The following is a 27,080-nucleotide window of genomic DNA, read 5'->3' on the forward strand; positions in this document are numbered from 1 at the left end:
TGAACATTTTAAAATGCTTTCAGAATGTCTTTGATGCTATTGTTGTTGATGTATTTGAAGCGCTGGACTCCTTTGAGAGGAAGGGAGGCAGATATAAATTGAAGAGAGAGAGAAAGAGAGACGGGAGGGGAGGGATAGTGTCTTCAACTAAAGAGTTGGGACCCACAAGTACATTGAGCCCCAGCCTACTGTGTATCACTCAAATAACAGTGCTGCCGTTTTGCTCTTTGTTGCGGTTTAGGAACCTCTAAGGCAGTGTTTTTCAAACACTGTGCTGTAGCACCCTGGGGTGCCTTGAATGATAGTCAGGGGTGCCGCAAGCACAGCGGTTTAGGAACCTCTAAGGCAGTGTTTTTCAACAGCTGTTTGTTGCAGCAGCCCTGGCTACAAGCTCCCCAGGCGGATGGTGCCTCTGGGACTGGCCAGGGGGTGCTTCCCAGGCACCTGTGGAGCAGTGTGAGGAGGCACCTCTCTTTGGGACAGGGGGAGCAGCTCAAAGACCAGGGCTGGCAACTGTGGTTGCCCAGAGGACTCTCAGTGTGGTGTAGTAGTTAAGAGCGGTGAACTCATAATCTGGTGAACCGGGTTCGCATCCCCACTCTTCCACATGCAGCTGCTGGGTGACCTTGGGCCAGTCACACTTCTCTGAAGTCTCTCAGCCTCACTCACCTCACAGAGTGTTTGTTGTGGGGGAGGAAGGGAAAGGAGAATGTTAGCTGCTTGGAGACTCCTTCGGGTAGTGATAAAGCGGGATATCAAATCCAAACTCTTCTTCTTCAGGGAGAGGGGAGAGGAGAGGAAGTTGAAGGAACACTCCACAAAAGAGGGTGTTTGAAAAATGGTTAGAGGCTGCCAGCTCTGAAGGCAAGGGGTGACATAACTGGGCCCCTGTGCCTCACAGGGGTGACACAGAAAGAATGTATTGAGGAAAGCAATACTGCATGTGCTGTCTCTGTGGGGGAGACAGGCCTCCCTCCTGCTCTCCTTCCTCTGCTAAGTTTAGTCACTTTAAAAACGCAAATTCCATGCTAGGGATCATTAGGGAAATGATTGAGAATAAAGCTGCCAATATCATAATGCAAATCTGTGGTTTGACCAATCATAATGCAAATCTGTGGTGTGACCACACTTTTGAGTTGGGTGAAGAGCTCTGGTTACAACCTTAACTCAAAAGTGACGTTGCAGAATGGGGAAAGTTACAGGAAAAGGCAACCGGAGTGATCATGAGGTTGGGAAGGTTACAACATTTGGGGCTTTTCCATTTCAAAGAAAGGCGAAGTTTGTAGTTTGCAAGCATGGTGAGAAGAAACGGAATAGGCCTCTCGTAAAACTAGAACTCGGGGCCACCGAATGAAGCTGAATGTTGAAACATTCGGGACAAAAAAAAAAGTACTTCTTTGCACAGCACATAGTTAAAGCATGGAATTTGCTTTCTCGGGATGTACTGACAGCCACCAGCATGAATGTCTTTCAAAGGGTTTAGGTAAATTCATGGAGGATGAGGCTGTCAATGGCTTCTGGTCACGATCACTACATCATACCTTCCATATCAAAAGCAATATGCCTTTGCTTCAGGAGTGGTTGCTATGCACTTGGCCATAGGAGCCAGCTCCCAGGGACCATGGGGGGTTTGCCCCCCTCCAATAAAATATTTGAGGGGCTTGCCCCCCCCGAAAAAGGCAATGCCATTCAAATGGGCTGTGTGCACTGCATCATGTGTGGGGCAGGGCTTACCTGGGCTCCCACAATATTCCATTCACGTTGGCACCCCTGCACCTGGCCTCCTGGCAGCGGAGTCAATACCATTGAATGGGAGGGGCAAGGTGGTAGGGAGGGTCGGTCGGTGCTGTGTGGCTTGTTTAGTGGAGCCATTCTGGCTCGCCCACTGATGCACCTGTACCATGCTGCAGTCACCTGCCAGGTTTGATTATCCCAGTGATGGAGACAATGGTCTCGAACCTTCCTGATGTTCGAGTCTGTCCAATTTACTTTTTTGTCAGGGGGAAATAATAAGTGGCAGCTGGACACGCAGCCTAGGCAGGGACGGTGGGGGATATCAAAGAGTAACATAGCATTGGTATGCGTTCCAATGCACATTCACATCCAGCATAATGTGCTATAAGGCACAGCAGTAGGTACTTGACTACTTTTTTTAGGCAAGGGAGCAAGATTCCCAGGGGGGATCAGAATTTCATAAATATCCACTACATTCTGGACTTTCCATTGATATTAGAGGAGAAGGGAGGGATGGTGGCAAAGTGCAGAGCCCATCCAAAGGTTCACCTTAAATCCTTTTGGAATTCAAAGTCCATGGTAATTTATAAATTAAAGGTAAAGAAAGGTAGGTCCATTAGGTCCAGTCGCAGACAACTCTGGGGTTATGCGCTCATCTCACTCTATAGGCCGAGGGAGTCAGCGTTTGTCTGCAGACAGCTTCTGGGTCAAGTGGCCAGCATGACTAAGCCGCTTCTGGCGAACCAGAGCAGCGCACGGAAACGCCGTTTACCTTCCCACCAGAGTGGTACCTATTTATCTGCTTGTACTTGACGTTCTTTTGAACTGCTAGGAGCTGGGACCGAACAACAGGAGCTCACCCCTTCAAGGGGATTTGAACCGCCAACCTTCTGACCGGCAAGCCCTAAGCTCTATGGTTTAGAACACAGCGCCACCTGCATCTCATATTATAAATTATGCCTTCTTGATTCTAACTTTCCCTGAATAGGGTATTTTTAAAATAGGTGTGTGACAGTGATTTCCCCCCCCCCCCCAATACCTTTTAACTGCACATGGCTTGCTTTTAGTGGTCCTATTTAGTGGTTCCTTGCTTTGCAGTCTCGAACGATGCATTTCCCAACTGGAACATGTAATTTATTCATCGCAAGATGCAGGTGTGTGCCTGTGTGTGTGTCTAATATTTAGGCTATTTTACCTGTAGCTTTCGAAATATTTAGAAGCAGGTGAGCATTTAGAACCCAAACAAGGATGCTGATCAGTGATTTATTCTAATTAGATACATGCTTGCTATAGAAATTCTCAGCCCTGCAGATGGGATGCATTATGGTACCTTTGCAAAAGGGTCTCTCTGTCCATCTGGAAACCATTCCGTTAGATATGTTAACTCGGAAATTCATGGACTTCCCCCCCCCCAACAACAACAACAACACATTCTGTTGCCAGCTGCAGAGATAACCCATTTGCTTTTACATTGCCTACCGAGAAGGGCCACAGAAAGGAGGGAAGAGCTTGTGACATTAATAATGCTGAAGGCATGATTGCAGTACCAAATGCCCATAAGTCATTGTTCCCAACTCCATACCAGCCAGAGGCCCTTTCTTACATTATTCTGGTGGGATGGGAGCAGGGCTCTTTATCAGCTGGAACTCATTTCCGGCACCTCGCAGGTGGGCACCATTGTCATTATGAGAGAACAAAGGAAGCGTTTGTGGTGAGTTCCGGCTCCTCTTTTTCTAGAAAACTAGCACTGGATGGGAGTCATTGCAATGCATTAAAACATAAGAGCCTGTTGGATCCAGCCAATGGCCCATCTGGTCTAGCATCCTGTTCTCACAGTGGTTAACCAGATGCCTATGGGAAGAAGAAGAAGAAGAAGAAGAAGAAGAAGAAGAAGAGGAGGAGGAGGAGGAGGAGGAGGAGGAGGAGGAGGAGGAGGAGGAGGAGGAGTTGCAGTTTAGATTTGATATCCCACTTTATCACTCCCCTTAAGGAGTCTCAAGGCGGCTAACAATCTCCTTTCCCTTCCTCCCCCACAACAAACACTCTGTGAGGTGAGTGGGGCTGAGAGACTTCAAAGAAGTGTGACTGGCCCAAGGTCACCCAGCAGCTGCATGTGGAGGAGCGGGGAAGCGAACCCGGTTCACCAGATTACGAGACTACCGCTCTTAACCACTACACCACACTGGCTCCCACTAGCAGGACCTGAGCACAAAAAGAGCCCTCTCACCTCCTCCGGTTTCCAGCAGCTGGTATTCAGAAGCATCTGTTCTCTGACTGTGGAGGTAGTAGCCATTCCTCTGCCACCAGTGTTCTGTGAGAAGCTCCAGGCCACATGGATGGAGGTGCAGTATGACCTTCACCCAATCTGACATGGGGCTTCTCATATTACTTTGGCAGCCCAGGATGAAGACACAATGCAGAAGCTCCAAACCCAACAGAGCAATAAGAAAGGAATCATCCCACTGAAGCCACAGGGACAAGCTTTTATTTCTGAAACAAATCTTTAGTGATTCATCTAGTACTCTGTTCTGTATTTCTGGAATTTTTCTTAAAGCATGTACCAAATATTTGTCTTAAAATCATATTATTATTATTATTATTATTATTATTATTATTATTATTGAATTTATATATCGCCCTATACCCAGAGGTCTCAGGGTGTTTCACAGAATAAAATCAAGATATAAAACCTCAAAATATATAATCAAAATACAAACAACAACCCAATCACACACAAACACACAAACACCAAAAAACCTACATTTTAAAAGAGCATAGGATGTCAATCAAATCAACCAAAGGCCTGGTTAAAAAAAAGGAAGGTTTTGCCTGGCGTCTTAAGGTGTATAATGAAGGCACCAGGCAAACTTCCCTGGGGAGAGTATTCCACAGATGGGGAGCCACTGCAGAGGAGGCCCGTTCTCATGTTGCCACCCTCTGGATCTCTCGAGAAGGAGACACAGGAAGAAGGGTCTCAGAAGATGATCTCAGGGTCTGGGTAGGTTCATATGGAAAGAGGCATCCCTTGAGGTATTGCGGTCCTGAGCCATTTAAGACTTTATAGGTCAAAACCAGCACTTTGAATTGGGCCCAGAAACTAACTGGTAGCCAGTGCAGTCAGACCAGGATCAGTGCAATGTGTTCAAACTGTCCTGCTCCGGTGAGCAACCTGGCTGCTGAATTCTACACTAGCTGAAGTTTCTGAACTGTCTTCAGACTCAGCCCCACATATAACACGCTGCAGTAATCTAACCTTGAGGTTACCAGAGCATAGACAACAGTAATTAGGCTATCCTTGTTCAGATGGGCCACCCGCCAAAGCTGATGGAAGGCACTGAGGCCACCTGAGCCTCGAGCAACAGCAAAGGATCCAGGAGTATCCCCAGGCTACGAACCTTCTCCTTCAGAGGAAGTGTAACCCATCAAGAGCAGGCGATTCCCAAGTAACACCCTCTGGGAACGACCATCCAAGTAGGACTGGAACCACCGCAAAGCGGTGCCACCCACCCCTAGTTCAGACAGTTGCTCCAGAAGGATGCCATGGTTGATTCTATCGAAAGCCGCTGAAAGATCAAGAAGAATTAACAGGGAGCTGTTTCCCTTGTCTCTGTCTCTCAACAGAGGTCATCATACAGCGCGACCAAAGCAGTTTCTGTGCCAAAACAGGGCCTAAACTCCCATTGAAATGGATCCAGAAAATCAGTTTCTTACAAAAGCGCCTGGATCTGGTCTGCGATCACTCACTCCACAATCTTGCTCAGGAAAGGGAGATTAGCAAGTGGCCTATAGTTAGTTAGGTTTTATCTTCTAAGTGATTCAGTATGCTTAATTAGAATCTATCCTTCAGTGCCATGTACATTGAATTGGTCCAATAATTACTGCATTTTTATTTTTTAGTAATACTGCTAAGTTGTCCTATTTTGCTTCCCTGTTTGTTTTGTTTTGTTTTGTTTTGTTTTGTTTTGTTTTGTTTTGTTTTGTTTTTTTGTATAGCTCGAAAGCATAATTTAAAATTGGCTATTTTTCTCTTTCAGGTGAAGGCAGCTTCCAAATACGTGGATGTGCCCGTAAGCACACAAAAATTACGATAATTTTTGCAATAGTTCCTGCTATGTATTTTTAGAAGAAGAAGAAATGGAGTTGCTTTTTCTTCCCCTTTAAATCCTGTCTTAGCTAATGGTGTACTATAGACTCCTGTTTAAAAAAGTTTCTGAGAGCTGATTTATCATAGACATGCTTTCATTTATGATTCTCTGTCCCTTGCATCATATGCTGTTTATCATCCACCAATATGTAAAACAGGGCCCAGAGTCTAAATGTGGCCTCCAAGGGATGTCACTACAGCCACGGAACTTTTCTGAATTTGGGCACAACCTGCCATTAGCATGAAAAGGGTAACTTCGCACTAACTCTGTAACAACAGCAGCGTTACACTAACTCTGTAATAACAGCAGCGTTGGACCAAAGCTGCAGACTACCAACTACAAATTCCCTCTTTAAAATGTTGGCTCAGACTACAACTATACCACTGTAAGTGGTAAGTGTGGGAAGGCCCTATGATGAGTAGTAAACTATCTTTAGTGATCACTCATAGCTGAATAAGATTGTCTTCCATAAACACAGTTTTAACAATGAGTCTGTAGGTGACTATGGAGGCCAATTCTGGATCCACACTTCCTTCCACAAGGACTTACTGGGCAGGAGGAGGCAACAGTCTCAGGAAACGAAGGAAGATACTGTCGCACATTTGAGTGGCATTGTGGGAAGTGGTTCCTGAGAGCTACGAAACAATGGCTTTGAAGAACAGGCTGCAAAGATGGGGGTCTGTCGTAATTGTGGTACACAGGCAGTACAGGGTCTAAAATGAGGCCTGGCCAGAAGAGGGGGCTTGTGAGGTTGAAGAAGGGAGAGAGAGCAATAGTTCAGTTTGCTAGGCCTAGCAAGAGGGAAATTACCGGTAAAGCCAAAACAGAGGTCAGGAATGTACATTAGGAAATTTAAAAACTCATCATTCTTCCATTCTTTCTTGTTGTCTTTCCCAGGTGGCAAGCAACAATATAAGCAATAAAAATGTAACACAGCATTATTAATAAAGCTTCTTAAAATTAAAAAATACAAAATACAAAAAAATACAAAAATGCCAAAGCAGTAAAATAGAAACCATTTCCAACCACAGCAATACAAAAATATAATGGCAACATGTCCAGCAAACAGCTTGGCTAAAAACCATAAAAACTCCAGAAGGACTTTTACAGAGGCCCAAACTACCTTATTCAAAATCAGATAAACTGATGGGTCAGTTCTTACTAACATAATTTAAGTGTAACCCAGATAGGCAGAAATGTTGAATTGGTGCTGTGTATACCAAAACCAGCCTTGAACATTTCTGCAAAATAACCACATTATATCATTCTTATAAGGGCAAATAGTGCTGCTGCCTGCATCTCTCTATTCAGAGCTTGGATTATAATGAAGAGAACTCTTAAAGATCTCAGGCAAAGCACTCTGCTTGCCAGAAATTAACATTTAAATTAAGTTTAAGTGCAGTATATAAATGTTGGTGGGAGTCAAGGATTATGACTGATAAACAGGAGGCAATTGCAGACAGACTTTTTTAAATGAGAATTTATAAACATGAATGACTACTTTTAACTTTACAAATATGGATCCATATGTACAATTTGGAAGATAAAGATATTTACATATTAGTACAGAGAAGCTATATGTGGTTTTGATCAGTAAACTGTTTTGCTTACTTCAATATATATTTATGGAAGTTACAGGCAGAGTTTAGAATTTATTCCTTTTTCTTTTCACATTATGAAACATCATGACCGTTGTTTTGAAACCTTCCCACCCAAGTAGTCTAATCCACCAAATACCTGGTTACATAATATGCAGGTGCCTGGGGAGAGTTTTCCACAAATGGGAAGCCACCACAGAAAAGACCCTGTCTCATGCTGCCACCCTCCAGACTTCTCATGGCCCCTCTCCTGGAGGGAGCGCATGAAGAAGGGCGTCAGATTATGATTGCAGGGTATTAGGAAAATACCTGCCCCCCATGGCTCAGGAACCTTGACATCAGGTTCCGACAACACCTATAGATTTGATATCTGCTTTCAGCCATAGGGGATTGCCAATCTCTGGACCATTACAGCATCAGACGGTGTGATTGCAGAAACTACAGGTGGGACATAAAATCACAGAATTGTAAAGTTGGATGGGCCCCAAGGGTCATCCAGTCCAACCCTCTGCAATGCAGGAGTCTCACCTAAAGAACCTCTGTATAAAACCTCCAGCCAGGCAGAGCAGGTAGGCATGTGGGAATGTTGGAGAAAGCAGCTGAGCATGGCAAGCTGGAATGAAAAGGGGATGTCAGAGCAGCTAAATGGAATACCCTCCCCAACTCCCTTCCTTGCAGAGGAAACCAAGAAGGGGAAAATAATGTAGGAAGAGACCCTATGGAGGCACCTTCCTTCTCGCCATCCCGGTCTCAGCATTTAGTGGGATCCTGAAGAGTGGGACATTACAGTATGTTCTACAAGAGGACTATTGCAATCTGGTTTTCACAATCTGGTTTGTTCCCCTAACCCATCCAATATCTCAATTGACTGGCAAATTCCTTCAGTGGTGGGGAAACTCCCCAAACCTGTGCAGTCAGGAGAGCTTTGAGGTTTTATCTCTAGGTAAAAGCTTAGCTCTCTTAGCATCAACCAGATAACAATTGCTGCATCTAATTCTGGAAAGATGATTGTTTAGTACTGGAGAATTACAGCACTTTTTATTGCATCCTAAAGCTGGCACAATCCGCTTGCAGGAAATTGCTTGAAAAAATATAACCGCCACGTTTACATTGTCCTCATTGTTTTTTAAATTAATACCTTGTCATTGTTTCAGTAGGTGTTAAAAATGTTACTGGCAGCTCTGGGGCCAACCATTGGCCCTTTGCTTGATAATTGTATTTCTATTTTAATATATATATCTATAAACTACCTTCCTACTGCTTCTCAAACTGTCCTAATTTTCACCCTGGAAATTACAGAGAAGTGTTAACTAACTTCAATTTACAGTGGCTGACAATCACATCTCATACAGAAAATGATACTTTGTGATCTGCGGTAAATCACAGTAATACAAGTAATGACACCCATTACGAAGAAACTTCCAATGTGCCACAGACATTTAAGATTTGTGTGGCAGCTTTCATAATGACTCTTGTTTCAGCAGTTTAATGGGTTCCCTCTGAGATAAGTTCGATTCCAACATATGAAGGAGTGTGAACTTACTTAGTGATGATTTTCTCCCAAATTATCTCCACGGCTTGCATCTTGTGAGGGAAACACAAACTGTGCCATGAGCGTCACAGATACCGCAAGCTTTAGAAGTTCTGGTTTTGGGGAGACAGACTCCTCAGACAGGTTGGAGACTGAACAGAGGAGTCCTGTGCACGTTTACTTAGAAGTAAGTGCCACTGTGTCCCAGCAGACCCGGGATTGCAGCCTTAGTAGCTATTTAGCATTTAGGGCCCAATCCAGCAAAGGTTTCAACAAGGGAAAGTCTGCTAAACTTCCACTACAATCAATACACTGCTGAAGTATTTGTGCCCTTACCAGATGTATAGAAGTAAAAGATAAAACTGCAAACTCCTTTTTATAATGTGTGGTTCTGATGGCGTTTTTAAATATATATATACATGTACCTATTTCAAATGCCTTAGGGGAAAGAGACTAAGTGCTGGGTGTTAGCCTTCTAACATTGTATAATAGGAGATTTGCGTACAGAGGACACAAGGGGTGGGGTGGGGGGGGGAACCCAGCAGGAGTTGTTGCTTTGCTAATTAGGTCAATAGTACCAAACATTGCAAGAGAGGACTTCCTGGCACCAAGAGCGTCAAGAGAAAGTCTATATCCATCTAAGCGGCTTCCCTCCAGGCGAAAGAGAAAGAGAGATAGTCTGTGCATACGGTGATCTTTCTACGCTGTGCAAGCTGCACTTAGTGTTGCTTCAGCTGCCTACCAAGCAAGAGCTGACACCCAAATATGTCACAGATACTCTGGTAGGAAAAGGAACCTCCGCCACAGTGTCAGGGAGAATAGAGCGCACGGTGGCAAGGGACAGGCGGACGGGAAGGATCCTTACAAATGAATAAATAAGCTTTTCTTGGGAAGATGCCATTTTCATGCTGGGTGTTTTGTGTTTTTTCCCCACCCTCCTCTCTCCTCTCCTCCCTGCCCCACTCCTTTCCTCTGTGCAGAAACCAGGGATGGATGTCGCTGACGCCTACGTGACCTTCGTGCGCCATTCTCAGGACATCCTGCGTGATAAGGTCAATGAGGAGATGTATATAGAAAGGTTATTTGATGTAAGTAAATGCCTTCTCCGCCTTGGGGGAATCCAAGGAGGAGAAACTGCAAAATGTGGCAAAATGAGACAGGAGGATAAGTCACATTTTGAGATTAAATGATTACTTTTAGATTTTTTTTATTTTAAGTTTCCTTTTCCTTCTGATTGAAATTCTCTCAGCTCTCTGTCTGCTCTAATGTTCTACTCGGATCCACTTTGTCCCAGTTTCTCTCTCTCTCTCTCTCTCTCTCTCTAGATTTTTTAGATAAAAGCATCTTATATCAACATGTATCATCTCGTATCCGAAATGTGTTAGGCTGCAATCCTATGCTCCCTTACCAGGGAGTGAGCCCTGTTGAACACAGAGGGATTTACTTCTGAGTAGATATGTATAGGATTTGCACTGCAAGTCATTATTATCATCAAAAGTCCTGTTTTTAAAAGGTGGGAGGAGGTGAAGAAGTCAGATAGGGTGCATGTGCAATTTGACTTGGAGATAGCATTGTTACTGAAAGACCATTTTTTAATTAAATGGTGGGAGGGAATGACCTTTCCCTCCAGGAAATCTAAGCATGATTTAAACATTTAAAGAAAAAACGCTAAGTCCGATTTTTGCATTATAGAATACAATTGTAATGCTTTAAAACCAGAACTTGGGACCCTCTAGGAAATACTGGGTGGAACTTTTTAAATCTGAAAGCCTAGGTTTAAAACCTTGGAAGAGGACGGCGGCTGTGGTGCCCGATAGCTCCCAAGTGTCAACTAAGATTTTATTTTGAATAGCATAGAGTGCATGTTCACAGACCTCTCTGCCTTTCTGTTGCTTCTGCTGTGCAACACATTTTCTGCCCTAGCAATTGTGCAGTCTAGCATTGACGCTTGCAGCAGGTGCTTAACATTACTGTTTCAGTCACTTGTTTGGTTGGATCTCTGTTTATGTTGTTTTTGTGGCTGTAAAGCAGCTTCCTTTTTCTCCCTTTGCAACCTCTCAGCGCTCTCTCTCTCTCTCGCTCGCTCACTCGCTCTCATTTGTTTTGTGCTGTTTCTCTCCCCCACCTACCCAGTATTCTGGCATTTGGATGTGAATGCCTTCAGACCTACCAGCGCTTTATTGACGTGCTCCCTTGCTTGCATTGGGCAGGAAAAGCCTTTTCTCTCCCATCGTCACTGCCGCACCACCCCATACAAGTTCCTCTCCTGCTTGATACCCATCTTCCCCCCCCCCACTCCACCCCATTTTTCTTTTCCCACCGAAGCCTCTTCCCTACTGCATAATTCTCTCCTTTCACCACCACCCTTCTCCCCTGCCCCCATATTCTCCAAGATTAAAATGGAACTTATCTCTCATGTCAAATGTTTTATCACATTATATCAAGTGGCATGAATTGGAGTCAAATAATCTTCCTGTGTACATCTTCTAGCATGACCCATATCCACTGAGAATGCCTCATTCATGCATAAAGCACTCCAGAGACTCCTTTCCTCTTAAGAGAATTTCAAGCATTTTAAAAAAAAAAAAATGTCAAATACAAATCACCTATCCACTTGGCAATGACAAAGAGGCAGTCATTTCCATTCTGTTACAGATCTGCTAGCGCTCTGCCTGCCTATTGCTGAAATTCTTCCATTAGCAGTACATTTCCCCGGGACTGTTCTTTTCAGTGCCAACCTTTCCTTTGAGCAGTTTCCAGTTTTGTGCAGATCCCAGCAGACGGATAGTTGATTGGAATTGAATTTCAGTTCAATCGAAACCATGGTCTATATAAGGTCACATCTCTCTGCTTAAGCTAGATTTTAAAAGGTTTAGGCCTCTGTCTTTGCAGAGGAGCCAACGCACAGCAAGAATCCGTTTGGCTTAAACGTTGCATCGGCTTCCCCCCAGGAAGCACACCGCTATAAGCAAGATGAACTCCATTACAAGGCCACAGATAAACACTGTGTTCAAAACTGGGTTAAATTTGCAACATGCTCCCAATTTGGAACACAGCTCCAAAGAATATAAACTTAAGTTCCAGTGTAAGCACTAAAAACCATGCCTAGGGCACTCATTTTCTACTGCTTCCCACTGTCACCCAACAGTTTGCATACTCAAGCCATTATTTTCTTTTCGATCTGGAAAAATTCAGATTAAAAACATTCTTTTTAATCTGGAAACATTCTGCAAAAGAGGAGGGGACCCCTGCACCTTAAAGAGTCATGTTGAAGAGAGATGACACTTGCATAGCTATTCTGAAATTTCCTATTAAAAGTGCAGGAGCCCCCCCCCACATACACACTTTTAACCAGGCTGCTCTATTAACATCCTGCAGTTGTGACAAGGTGGCCTTGTGTGGTTTCCTCTTGGTGCACTTTGAGCCTTCGTGAGCATTTCTGAGCTGTTAAAGATACAGAAGCCTACTCTTCCTTTTATCTTGTCATCCTAGAGCAAGACCGGTGGGGAAGCTGTAGACCTGGACTACAGCTCTCATTCAGCCCTGACTATTGGCCATACTTCCTGGGGCTGTTGGGAGTTGGAGTCAAGCAACATCTAGAGAGCCGTAGGTTCCTCACCCCTTCTGTAAAACATGGATGGAGATCCTGTTGTCCTCCAGTTGTTGTTGTTGTTATTGTTGGGATACAACTCCCATCAACCCTGACTCATTCGTCATGGTGCCAGGGGCTGATGGGAGTTGGGAGTCTCAACAACATCACATCAACCCTGACTCATTCGTCATGGTGCCAGGGGCTGATGGGAGTTGGGAGTCTCAACAACATCCCTGCTCTAAAATAGGTAACCCTCCCCAGTGGGCGCATTGACCTGGGCTTTCCAAGGTCTTACATTGCCTGCTTTGTTTCAGGGTGACCTAATGCAAAAGAGGATAGGGGACTCAGGTGGCACTGTGGGTTAAACCACAGAGCCTAGGACTTGCCGATCAGAAGGTCGAAGGTTCGAATCCCCGCAACGGGGTGAGTGCCCGTTGCTCGGTCCCTGCTCCTGCCAACCTAGCAGTTCGAAAGCATGTCAAAGTGCAAGTAGATAAATAGGTACCGCTCCAGCGGGAAGGTAAACGGCGTTTCCGTGCGCTGCTCTGGTTCGCCAGAAGCAGGTTTGTCATGCTGGCCACATGACCCAGAAGCTGTACCCCGGATCCCTCGGCCAAAAAAGCGAGATAAGCGCCGCAACCCCAGAGTTACCCACAACTGGACCTAATGGTCAGGGATCCCTTTATCTTTAATGCAAAAGAGGATAGGGCTCTTTCTAGCAGAAGAGGAAAAATTAAGAGGAGCAGCTATACCTGCTGAAATTCCCTCTTCTACCCATGTATTAAAAGTGCAGGAGCTCTGTCTCCTTTTTCACAAAGCTGCCTACTTTCAGTGAATCTCAACAACAATGAAATACATCTTAGGCTTCAATCCTGTTGATATTTCCCTGAGAGTAAGCCCCACTGAACATAGCAGGGCTTACTTTCTGATTAAACATGCATAGAATTGGGGTGTTAATAATATCACCCTCTTTGTTTTGTTTTATTTCTGAAGGTGGTGTTCACATTGGATTCCTCCTTGCCTTTGTCACATATTCTCCACTTTTTATTTAAAAAAAAATAAGTTATTAATATTATTGGCAACACATTTTCAAAAGGCTAATTTAGCTGTTTCTTTTGTTCCCGAGGCCATTCATTTTACACTGCTTTAGTGTTCATTACCTCCCCAGTTCCTCTTCCCCATGTGAGCCGTGATAGCAGAATTATTCTCCCTGGTGGATATTGGGGTATGCAGGAGATTATCTGAATATTACTGTGTGGTCTACATTTTAATCGCCTTTATTCTGTAAATTAGTCGGGTTTACTGTGGAATAAAGTCATCATTGTCATTTTAAAAATCTTCTCTTCAGGTCACTGGGGAAAGAAACAGATTGGCTAGTAAGTTAGTCTGACAATCAGCAGCTAACAAGGCTATTTTCTCCTCCAGGAGTTATTTACTGAAATTTCACATGACTTCTTTGTCCCATCGTACTAAAAGGGTGGCCAGAGGGCCAGTAGTTATGAGAAAGAAACACAATAGTGTTATTGTGCATTTGTGTTTTCTCGGCTAGAGGTGTGTGGTTTATCTGTATGTCCATTCTAAAACTCTGATTTGAGGTTTTATGGCCAGTTTACATCTCTTGGGTTTTTGAGAGGTGATTTTAGCATCTCTTGTAATTTAGAAACAGTAGCATTGTGTTACCTGTCCCAGGTGGAGTCCTGTGGTGTTGTTTAAATGATAAGAGAGTTGTGATTGTGTATGGCTAGGGTTTGCTTGGGAATTTGGGGTGCAGGGTAACGTTCCCATGGGTCTGTAGCCAGGAGTGCTTTTTATCTGCTCATGCTGATACTCCAGCCGTGACTGCTTTGGGGGCGTGACAGCCTGCTGACCACAGTGGCCCCATGCATTGGCAATCTCAGGACCTGATTACTGTAATCTCAGGACTTGATTTCATGTGGGGCTGCCCTTGTATCTGGTCCAGAAGCTGCAACTGCTACAGAATGCAGCTACTAGACTGCTCACAGGAACAGATTACTGGCAACATGATAATCCGCTGCTGAGAGAGCTGTTCTCGTTGCCGATTTGCTACCAACCCAGGTTTATGAATCTACAAAGCCCTGAACAACTTGGGCCCAGAGTACCTTAGGGAGCATCCGATCCCTTACCGTATGCTCCACCTTGAGCACTGAGGTCATGGGTAGGCAAACTAAGGCCTGGGGGCCGGATCTGGCCCAATCACCTTCCCAATCCGGCCTGCTGATGTTCCAGGAATCAGCATGTTTTTACATGAGTAGAATGTGTCCTTTTATTTAAAATGCATCTCTGGGTCATTTGTGGGGCCTAGGAATTCATTCTTTCTTTTTTCAAAATAGTCTGGTCCCCCACAAGGTCTGAGGGACAGTGGACCGGCCCCCTGCTGAAAATGTTTGCTGACCCCTGACTGAGATCCTCCAATGGGGCACTTTTGGTAGTTCCCCACACCCCTGGGGTCCAGTTGGCCTTCACTACCTTTATTTTGGTAAGACCCACCCTGGAGAGGTTTGGCAGGAATCGTCGCTGCCTTCTTTCAGACATCTTCTGAAAACTGCACTGTTTAGACAGGCCTTTGCAATGGGAATTTTTTCTTTATAACCAGCCAGTATCTACTGATGTTTTAGTGATGTGCTCATTGTAGATATTTATAGACTGTTTTTATTGTGTATTTTTTTATTGAAAGCCGTCTTGATATATTTCATGAAAAGTGCAGGTTCTAAATAGTGGAATTAATGAATGAATGGCTGGCTGGCAGAGACAGAGAGAGAACCAATGCTGTCAGGATGTCATTCCCTTGCAAATGGCTCATCTGATTGCCGCAGGACATAAGAGATGTGGGCTTTGGTGTCATTAAGATCCGTGTATTAAAACATACCAGCTCTTGGGAATTCAACTAACCAGTCCCACCAGCTTCAGCCCAAGCAAGGACAGCACAGTGGGGCTTGCACCCCTCTCCTCTCTTCATGTACCCCCACCCCATGAAATTGGCTAGGGGTGGGGAGAATCCCCAGAACAACATACAGTGGGGGAGAGGGGGATTGTTCCGTCTCGCAAGCTGCCCGGGTATATGTAAGTTAACAACAAGAAGTACTGCTAGTACGTAGAGTATGCAGGGCTGTAGGTGGTAATTCCTACATTGTGTGAAGCAACCCTGAATTACAGTACTGGGGCAGAAGGTAAGGGGAGCTCTGGCAGGTTCCTTTCAAAGGAGAGAACCCAAATGCAACACAAACAGTGACAACATGGCTGCATGGGAGCTTCCTTCCCAAGGCAAATAGCAGGCACATGGGCCCCTGTCTGGACCCAGACCATAGCAGGGGCAGGGTTAAAGCCCCTCTTCCTCTCCTCCCCCTTGCACTTCATGCCATGATCTCCCTCTAGATTCTGTCCCCCATGACTGCTGTATAGTAAAGCCCAACACAAGCATGCAAAGACCAACCATGTGATTAGTGTCGCATCTAGCTTGGCCCTGTGCCACCCTTGCTTTCAAGAGACTTCAAAGTCCATCGCCAATAGATCTCACAATGAGAACCATCGTTTTGGATATTGTGAAGAATGCATTCTTATAGACGTCTCCTCTGTAGCAGCAGAGTATCAAAAAATGAGATGAGAACCCAGGTGCCTATGTGGATATTGATGCCGAATCCACAAAAGGCGCAGATGGCATTTTCCCTCCTCTCAGATGATTAATCCAATATCTTGCCCCTTGCCCAAAAAAAATACTTTAAAAAACAACAACAACATGCTTTTGATATGAGAAATCAAATCATCCAGCGAAGCTCCCAAGATTGCAAAGATCTAAACAAAAATTAATTTATTTCCCCCCTCCCCTCCTTGTACTTCTTGAAGACACGAGCCTGCCTGACCAGAAGATAAGGATTAAAACAGATGTGCTTAGCAGCTAGTTCATCTGCTTAAGTCTAGCAGTCTCTGAGATCAGTGATTAAAAAGCCATCTCGAACTTTGATGAAATCCACAGCCTTGGTAATATGCAGGCCCTGATAGCTTTCTTTTGCAGAGCCCCTGTCTGTCTAAACCGGACGTAGGAAGCATTTGACTGGAGATGATATGTGGATTATATGGGTCAATTATACACTTAATCTGCCTTCTCTGCAGAGATTAAATGTTCATAGATTGACTCTGTGTATTTGGCTTGCCCTTGGCAGTTACCGGATCAGGAAGGTTGCCCTTACTGAAAAGTCTGGTAAGAACTTAATCATGCAGTGATAGGGCCCGATGATACTGGGATGCTAACTGCTCTATGCTTTTTCAGGAGACTTGACTTACCATTTCACTGTCACTTTACAATCAGCTGTACAGTATGTTAAGGTTACCAGACGTCCCCGTTTCCCGTTACAAACCAGTCCCACTAAAGTTGAAAAGGGTCCCCGAATTCATTGAAAAAAATCTGGTAACCTTACAGTATGTGCCTGGACGTTTTCCTAGATGTATATATATATTTTTCTCCACTGTTGATGGAACCACTTAGAAAACACCTCTTCATACAGTGGATCTAAAAATGAGACTTCAGAACAAAAGGAAAATGTATTAACAAGCAGAAAGGAGAATGGCTTGGTCAATAGCATAACCCTCAACTGTCCCAATTAAATCGAGATATCCCATTTTTAGATGCCATACTCTCATGTGGGTCATGTAACTCACCCAGGAGCATGGCCCAGAAGACGTGTGTCCTGGTTTTTGGCTATGACAGGTTGGACTTACCTGACACAATTCATCCTGAGTTTGAACAGCTCCACCATGCACACAAGTTAACATGATATGGGTAGTTTGTGCAGAGATGTTCCCACTGTTTTGGAAGGAGGGGGAGTTTGCACAAATTGGGCCTCTCTATTGAGGCCCTGTTGGAAGTTCCAGCCTTAAGGGAAGCCCAGGGAGCCTTCTCAGCACTCCAGATGTGGAAAGCATTCCCCCTCCCCATGAGGTTGCTGCCTTATAAGCAGTCAAGACCACTGGTCCATCTAGCTCAATATTGTCAGTGTCTGCAATGACTGGCAACTGCTGTTCAGGGTTTCAGATGGGAACATTTTCAGCCCTAACTGGAAATGCCAGGGATTGAACCTATGACCTTCTGCATGCGGCTCATGTGTCTCTACCACTGAGCCACAGCCCTAGTACCAATGTTGTTCAGCTTTCGGAACCAGTTAAAGACCTGTGTTTCCTGGCAGGCATTTTAATGTAGAGGCATGCCTAGATCTCAGGTAACTGATGGTCTTGTTGATATTGCATCTTGTTTTAATATTTGTTGTTTTTATGTATTTGTTGTTGGGATTTCAGTGCAAAGGGCAGGATGTAAGGGTTTTTCGTGGAAATAAATAAATGTTAGATTATGTGTGCTATGAGGAAGGGGGCACACAAAAACCTAATCTTGCAGTACAGGAAAGGAATCGCGAGCTGGGTAAGCATGTGATCTGCCCCACTAGATTCAAAGAATATGGAATCAGGGCTCTGAGATCAGGTCTAAATGTTACATCTACCCAGTGCTTTTTTCTGGGGGGTACTCAAGGGTACAGAGAACCAGCAGTTTTTATTTTCAAATGTTAAAAGTGTGGTGCCTGCTGTAACAACTTCATGGTGAGTACCAGCACTTTTTTTCTATTATTTCTATTGCATGTACCGTGTTGTTAGGTGCTGTTGCTGTAAGCAAAGAGCAACACTGCTGCATGTGTTTTTGCTCTCGAGGAGTATTGTGTGATGTGTAATATTTCCTGTCTGCCCCTCGTAATTGACTGCTCTTTTTCACTGTATTTGTTGGAACATATTTCATTAGGCATACTTATTATTGAAATGGAAGTTCAGTCTTTTGTTTCTGGAGTCTTCGCTCTTAAACTAATATGGCCAGCCCTGGTCAGGCAGAAGCATAGAGAAAAAGGGGGCTAGATTGTCTCCACAAGACTGGCCTCCCGGCTGCCACACAAACACACAAATTAATTCCTCCCAAGCTGCATCCCATGTGAACCTAATAATAAAGATTCACAGCACCATGTGATTAGGATAGTGTAGCAAACTATCAGAGGATTCTTAAGGTGAGAAGTGTGATACTTTCAGCACATCACCCGAGTTTGCCTTCGAGCAGAAGCGTCTCATTACAACTCCAAACATCTCAAGGTGAGTGTAATGTTCGGAAACCTGTGTGAGATAGGCGTGGGAAAAGGGAGACGGAAGGAAGCCAAGAGTCCCTTTTGTTATTACGAATGACTGCCATGTTGCAGATCCACATCAATTGATGACAGAGATTCTTCTCATCAGTTTTAGTATGTCTCCATAATGTTGAGTCTGACAAAGCAACAACATGCCCTCTCCACAAACAAATCAGAATGAATGCTCATTAAATAGCCAGTGTTTTCTAATTTCCCTACAAACAAATCAGGATGGAAACTCAATAGGTTGGCTGGAAGCAACCTGAGCTGCTCAAAATGTGCACGCTCTTTTCAAGGATTTGGGCATTACTTAAAGCCTCTTGATATCCCGACTTTATTAATATGTATTGTCGTGACAGTGCAGAAAATAGGGTGCAGTTCCAAGTATGTAAGGCATGTGGGCCCAGGTTTGCAGGGCTACTACAGCATATCAGCAGCGCAGAGCCACACCAAGATATCTGATAGGGCGGCTACATTTCCTACTTTAGAGAGAGCAGTCCTCTACTTTGAAGGGCTGTCAGAGGACTGCTGTCTCTGTCAAGGTGTCCTCTCATTGAAGCACAAACTGGTTTAAAGATAACAATAAAAAGGGAGATCAGGGACCTTGAAGTTGGTGACACCAGCCAGGAGACTGAACAGGCTCACCTGTCTGCTTCTCACAGCCCTCCCCCACTAGGGCGAGACGTAACACTTTTCTACTTAATCAAAACAAAATAAAATAAAAAAATTCCTTCCAGTAGCACCTTAAAGACCAACTGAGTTAGTTCTAGGTATGAGCTTTCGTGTGCATGCACACTTCTTCAGATACCTGAAGAAGTATCTGAAGAAGTGTGCATGCACACGAAAGCTCATACCTAGAACTAACTCAGTTGGTCTTTAAGGTGCTACTGGAAGGAATTTTTTTATTTTATTTTGTTTTGACCATGGCAGACCAACACGGCTACCTATCTGTAACTTTTCTACTTAATGTTCAATATAATAATTATTTCCAAATTTGTATCTATAAATATAAAATATCAAATGCAAATTTTATGCAAATCGTTGTCCTCTTTTTTGAGCCATCTTATTGGAGCCAGAAAAAATCAGGTAGCTCTCTGTTTGAAGAAGTGCCTGGTCTAAACCTGGTTAAAAGACAAGGGAGATCAGGGGCCTTGCAATTGCCCATCACCTGGCCACAGCCTCTCCCACTATGGTGAGATGTGCTGTATTTCTATTGAAATTATTGTAACTGTTTCTAAATTTTCAAAGTAGCACGTGCAGATTTTTTGTCCTCTTTTGATTATGTGTAAATGACCACCCTAGGTGGAGGGTCAGGGGTGGGGATTTCATTAATATGAGCACTGTATAAATCATTATTCCCCAGCACCCCAGATCTTTTGGACTGCTACTTCCACCATCCCTGCCCATCAGCCATTGGAGGTCTATTTCTCTGATGTAGATTTTTACAGGAGGTGAAAGGGAGAACAGTTGTTTTGGGGGCTTCAAGAACATGCTCCCGTCACACCAACATGCTAGCCCTGAGGCATTTCTCAGCTTATCCTTAACTGCACATCCACTACCGAGAAAAGGACAAGAGAAAGGTTTAAGGGGGTTGATTAATCGTGGAAATGTTTTCTTGACAAATGCAGAAGAGTTGCACTTGTGTAAGAAATTGCTATCTATAGTATGTCAGAAGGTTTATTCCCTTGTGAAGTATTTAATTTAAGAAGGGCTTAGTCTAATTTATTTTAGATAGACTCTTAACAAAATAAGTCCTAGATTTGTCACTTGGCTTTGCATGCTTGTAGGAGTTTATGCTCCCAAAGATCTTTATCGAAGCAGCTTTTTGTGTTCCAGCAGACATTTGGTGAAGACAGTTAATTGGTTTTCTTTTCCAGGGGAGACTGTTCCACTAATCACTTCTACACTGGTGCAGACCCACGTATGTTAACGGGGCTGCATCAGTGTAAACAGTCGCCGAATTGCTGCTTGAGAAATCAGACCAATTATTCTGTTACTTGAAACTCTCACTGACATGTTTAGTGTCATATTTTCTGTGTCTGAAAATGTGGTTATATTTTTAATGGCAGATTGAAGGCATCAGACAATCCTGGGTTGGTTTGTGCTTTTTTTGGAGGAGTAGGGAGATTGCTGCTGGAATTAAATATTATATTGTCAAGTAGCCCAGCAGAAGACTGCTGTTTCTTTTCTCCTGAAAAGTTGTCACGTTAATGTTTATGAGCTATAATACAAAATGATTAGCCACCTTGGGTTATATCCAGTTACAGATAGGTAGCCGTGTTGGTCTGCCATAGTCAAAACAAAACAAATTCCTTCCAGTAGCACCTTAAAGACCAACTAAGTCAGTTCTTGGTATGAGCTTTCGTGTGCATGCACACTTCTTCAGAAGAAGTGTGCATGCACACGAAAGCTCATACCAAGAACTGACTTAGTTGGTCTTTAAGGTGCTACTGGAAGGAATTTGTTTTGTTTTGGGTTATATCCAGTGAGGGAAGTACTTTTGCTCATGAACGGCTCGGCCCCCAAAAAGCTACACCTGAGGGTTAGGGAGATATTCCACAACATAGAATAGAGGAGGTAAGAGGATCCGCAAAAATTGGATGCCCCACCTTCTCTGAGCAGAGGTTCTCCCACTTCCTAATGCCACACAATAGTACTGAGCACCTCAAACAAGGAACCTGATGCATACTTTTCTTACAACTCTACCAGAATCAAACCTTGTTCAAGCTGTAGGATGGAACCAACATAATATAGTCGGCCTATGGCTAATCAGCTGGCATGTTTAACATGTATTTGGTTCCCTGTATCTCTATTGTGGTTGCATTTTATTTTCCTGCAAACAGCTCTTACCAGAACTTGCTGGTGGGCAGACAACGCAGGAGGTGTATTGCACTCATGATGTCCTGCTTTGTGGGCATCCAAGAAGCCACAGTGGAAAACAGGATGCTGGACTAGAGTGGCCTGACCTAGCAGGGCTTTTCTTAATGATCTATTATTACCAGTTGCTGAGTGATAAGCAAATGCGACGGGGAGAGCCGTTGCCTTCATGCCCTGTGTGTGAGCTTCCTAGAAGAGTTAACTACTCTTGCAAACAATGCTTGACTAGATGGGCCTTCAGTCTGATGATTCACCAGAGCTCCCCTTCCTTTGTATAGGGTTTTTTGAATGTTCCATGTATCCTGCCTGCACCCCTACACCAGAAGGTATTGCCCATGTTATTATACCCACATTATCGATGGGAGACTGAGTGGCTTGTGTAAGGCTACCCTGCTTAGTGAGTTCATGGCGAAGATGAAATTTTAATTGTGACATTCTCGCTATGTAGTTCAGTGTGTCGGGCACGATGTTCTGCCAGAGTAGCTATAATTATTTATTGAATTTATATCCTATCCTTCACCCCCAAGGAACCCAGGACAGCAAACAGATACACAATTTAAAAACAAAACCATTCTAAAAGCAGTTGAACTTAAAAACATTCCTCCGATCAATGAGTTTGGGGTCGGCAGGGGCAGTATTCTTCGGCCATGAAACGTCCATGTAAACAAGAAGGTTTTCAAATTCCTTCTGAAGGTTAATCATGGTGGAAACAGGCGCACCTCACTAGGGAGGATATTCCACAACCAGGGAACCACCACTGAAAATACTCAGTGCCAATTTGGCAGCCCCCGGCGGTGACACCACCAACAAGGCTTCACCTGCCAATTGTAGAGTCCAAGATGCTTGGCACTGAGGAAATAAGAGCTTGCCAGCTGTTACTATCCTACCAGCTGCTCAGGGCATTAATAAAGGAAGAAAGTGTACAGAGCAACCCCTTCTCTAGCTGAACAGATATTCTGATGGCAGCTATGCTTATGGAACATCTCTGGCAGATGGGACATTACACGTAACTGCTCACCCCACATCCTGAACAAAGTGTGGCACTGACAATTTCAAGAAAGGAATGTGCTGATAGTGTTCCAAGAGGAATACCTTTCCTTCTTAAATATAATCTGCCAGTTTAAGTGTTGTCTGCATCAGTCTTCCCCAACCTGGTGCCCTCCAGTTTTGGACTGCATGCCTAACTCTGTTGCGTGTGCAGTTTATAGTAAAAGCAAATATTTTGGAGAGAGAGAGGCGATGCAGAAAACCTGAAAAGCCCATCACATTTGCAAACATCTTAACTCTCAGAAGGGCTGCAGAATTTTCCTGTGGCACTGTATAACCAAAAGGAAGAAAATTGACTGTAAAAATAAAAAGGTCACTAATCCTACTTTAGATTAAATGGGGGAGGGAGATGTTGAGGAGAAAGGGAGTCTACCCAAAAAACCATGCGGGGTGGGGAGAAGAAAATGCTGCACCATTCAAACTCTTCTTTAAAAGAAAATGTTTTTCTTTTTAATTGAACTGTGGCATGGTTTGGTAGAAAGGTCAAATGAGAGGATATAATATCTCTTAGGGGCTGACAAAACCTCAGCTGACTTTAACTGAAGGTATCCAAGCAAAACAGGATTGGGCCTGAAATTTGGAAGTGACAATCAATACAGTAAATCCCCTCTTATGCAGACCTATCTAATCCAAATCCTTCCTTATTCTGGACATGCCTTATGTCACACATCTAATGGGAACAAATATTTTGTCCCCTCTTCTTCGCCTGCCCCTTCCTCCCTAACACAGACAGAAAACATGTCAAGGAGATAAACAACTATACAACTTTTAGAAGACATCTGAAAGCAGCTCTATATAGGGAAGTTTTTATTGTTTGATGTCTCACAGTGTTTCTATATTTTGTTGGAAGTCACCCAGAATGGCTGGGGCAACTTGTTGTTGTTGTTGTTATAGCAGAGTGCATATCTTTCCTTTTCACTCTCTTCACTGTCTCTGGCATTTTCAGCCCATTCCTAAACAATGGTCACCTCCAGCAAATACCATATATTTCAATCTCCCGTGTGCAATAAATATATTGCCAGGGCTGGAGACCTGGAAGCAAGCAGGTGTTACTGAGCAGCAGGGCAGCACAGTTGGAAAGCAGACAGGCTCATGGGGGGAAGCAGGCAGATGGATGGGCAGGGACAGGTGATTGTAGAACAGCTCAAGCACTCTCTGAGTAACCTGATCCTCATACTGCGGAATCAGGCCAGAGTTAGAAGTTGTGCTGCACCAAAGGTAGCCCCGGTGGTGCCTTGTGACACCTGACTTGTGCTGCTATGGTAGTTGCAGTGCATCTCTGTAGCCATCCAGACTTGCAGGTGCTGAATGCCAACTTAGGAACAAGCCAGCAGGCCCTTTTTCCTGCTGCCATAGCTCCCAGGTAAAGACTTCTGGTGGCTTATTTCGGCCCTCTGCTGGCTTGATGGAAGCTGCTGCAAAGCAGACGACTGCATGTCCCAGTGCATGTTGGGCTCTACTGCCCTTCTTTGGTGAATACATAAATTATCATCCACATTAAAATGTACTTGATGTTGTACACAGGCTTAAGTGCAACAATCAAGTGCTTGCTTTCAGACATCATGACTCCTGGATCCAGGCTCATGCAGAGGGTGGGGCAGCCGAGTACACTTATCCTGGCCCTCGGAGAGCTAAGCTGGCTGGGCAGACCTTGCTAAGAATCTGTTGAACCTATGCTGTCATGCCAAGAATATTCTGGGCCCCCAGCCACCCGGGGCCTCACAAGTTCTGCATGGGCCTGCCTGGACCAACATCATTATTTTAAGAGAGTGCAATGCTGTTGTTTTATGCCTCTAGGAATTATTCAGCACAACACTTGGCGGGTTGAGAGTTACTATGGATGACAAGTGTCATTGTTTTGTTCTAGGCCAGCCTTTGCCAACCTGGTGTCCTCCAGTTTGAGGCTACAACTCCCACCAGCCCCAGCCAGCCCATGAAGGGAGCTGTAATCCAAAACATACAGCGGTCATCAGTTTGGCAAAGCCTGTGGCATGCAAAAAGTAGTGTCCTGCTGGTGGACCAGCATATTCCAGTTGCCATTCTGTTTTGCTATAACTAATATGCAGGTATATGGCCACCAGAATTGATGGTAAAGGAAGTGGGAGTCATGAGGTGTCAGGACTAAGCACCAGCAAATGGCCTGCAAACACAGTACGTCTGTGATAGGCTCCAGGGCATCCATACTTTTGCTGCTGTTGTAAGCTAAAGAGGCGAGATAGTTCTACAATAAGGGCACTGATGCAAAGGAAGCAGAGTTCCCTCCAGTATTAGAGGCAGTGTGATTCTGAGTGCAAGTTCTTTAGAGTTTAGCTGCATACAAAACAAGGCTACTACCAGCTTGCCCTAGCCAGTGGGCTAAGGAGACACTTCCCAGCATCAGACTGAGGTGGTGCTTGGCAGTGTTTAGTCCTCTACCTCAGCAACAAAGGTTTAGCCCAGTTCCCTACAGAGTTCTCACCCTTCTTTCTCTTTTTCTGTGGACTGCCCAGTCACACACCACTGGCAAGCAAACCACTGGTGCATATTAGATTAACAGTCATAGGTCACTTATTTCCTCTTGATCTGTAGCCCTTTTCTTTTCTACCACCCAATATCCTTTTAAATCTTGCCCCCACCCTGCATTTATGATATCAGCCTACAAAAATGCTCACAAATAGCCAGGAGATCCATTTGCAACCCCATGTATGGCACTGGAAGGAACAGCGAGGACATTATTCAGCCATTCACTGAACATCCAGTTCACAGTGAATACCTAGCCTGCCCTTAAAACACTCACTTTACAATGCGAAAGCTACACAAGAGGACTCAATTAAGGTTACTGAGTCCAGTTTGTGACGTCTTTTGATTCCGCTTCTAGTGTTAAAGCATAAATACCAGTACAATTAAAGTATTGTATGACTGTCGTTATTCTATTGCAATGTGCAAAATAACATTACATCCCAATTACGCTGGTGCTGGATTGCAATCCATTGACTAGGAAAGGGCATGGCCCTTCACAAAATTGCTATGTAGGTAGTCTGTTTAGTTAAGGACCTTTATAGGAGAACTGAGTGTAAAATATCAACATTCTTTTTTTAGAGAGAGAGAACAAACAAGAGAATACAGTATTCAAAAAGAGGCCTTTTTTAAAAAAAAAAGCAGAGCTATACATTTCCTTTGAGACCCTCTACAATTCACTGTTTCAGGTGTCTGTTTAAAAAAGACCTAAATAATACACAGTTTATGCAGGGTTACAAAAACCAGATTATATCCCACAGACTTGGTAGCTAGTGCTACATAGCTGTTATTTCATTCCAAGCATTCACAATAGTCCACCAGTCTCTCACACTTCCTCCCAGAAAACCTGTAATGATCATACCTTTCCATCCAAGCAGCAAATTTCACTGTGTCATAAGGTCAGGGCATAAATTTCCCAGATCCATTGTATTCGGGGTGGGGGGCGTGTTCCTCTGGAGTCACAGTATTTGTTCAATGGCAAAGATGACCAACCTCTCTATTCTCTGTGCAGTGCCATAGGTCTGGGGACCAGGAGTGTGTCTTCTTGCACAAAGAACTCTTGCCATGAAAGTGGGGACCATTACATAGGAACACAGAACACTGCTTTATTCTGTTGATCTATCTAGTCCAACAGCTCACCCTACACACAAGGGGCATTCCCAATGGTCCTAGTTAGAGCTGCCAGGGATTGAACCTGCGGCCTTCTGCATGGGGAACCTTTGGCTCTCCAGATGTTAATAGATTCTAACCTCCGTTAGCTGCAGGTGGCATGGACATTGGTAAGCGATTATAGGACTTGTAGTCCGACAAAATCCAGATGGCCACAGGTTCTGTATCCCTGCTGTTGCAAGCAATTGAGGTTGTTGTTGTTTAGTCATTTAGTCATGTCTGACTCTTTGTGACCCCATGGACCAGAGCACGCCAGGCACTTCTGTCTTCCACTGCCTCCCACAGTTTGGTCAAACTCATGCTGGTATCTTCGAGAACACTGTCCAACCATCTCGTCCTCTGTCGTCCCCTTCTCTGTTGTGCCCTCCATCTTTCCCAACATCAGGGTCTTTTCCAGGGAGTCTTCGCTTCTCATGAGGTAGCCAATGTATTGGAGTCTCAGCTTCACAATCTGTCCTTCCAGTGAGCACTCAGGGCTGATTTCCTTAAGAATGGAGAGGTTTGATCTTCTTGCAGTCCATGGGACTCTCAAGAGTCTCCTCCAGCACCATAATTCAAAAGCATCAATTCTTTGGCAATCAGTCTTCTTTATGGTCCAGCTCTCACTTCCATACACTGCTACGGGGAAAACCATAGCTTTAACTATACGAACCTTTGTTGGCAAGGTGAGGTCTCTGCTTTTTAGAATGCTGTCTAGGTTTGTCATCATATGACCATATC

The 27,080-nt window shown here is 44.2% G+C and overlaps 1 protein-coding gene across 12 annotated transcripts in view; it reads left to right on the plus strand.

Annotated features, from left to right (window-relative positions):
- CADPS (calcium dependent secretion activator) overlaps positions 1-27,080 on the plus strand; it is a 336,635-nt gene that overhangs the window by 281,106 nt on the left and 28,449 nt on the right. For all 12 annotated transcript variants that reach the window (XM_081852319.1, XM_081852323.1, XM_081852328.1 and 9 more), the window contains 2 exons: positions 5,769-5,801; positions 9,989-10,096. In XM_081852319.1, coding sequence (XP_081708445.1) covers positions 5,769-5,801; positions 9,989-10,096 — 141 coding nt within the window. The remainder of the gene's footprint in view (positions 1-5,768; positions 5,802-9,988; positions 10,097-27,080) is intronic.

The sequence above is a fragment of the Podarcis erhardii genome, assembly GCF_964252035.2.
Source record: "Podarcis erhardii genome assembly, chromosome: 2".
Taxonomy (NCBI): domain Eukaryota; kingdom Metazoa; phylum Chordata; class Lepidosauria; order Squamata; family Lacertidae; genus Podarcis; species Podarcis erhardii.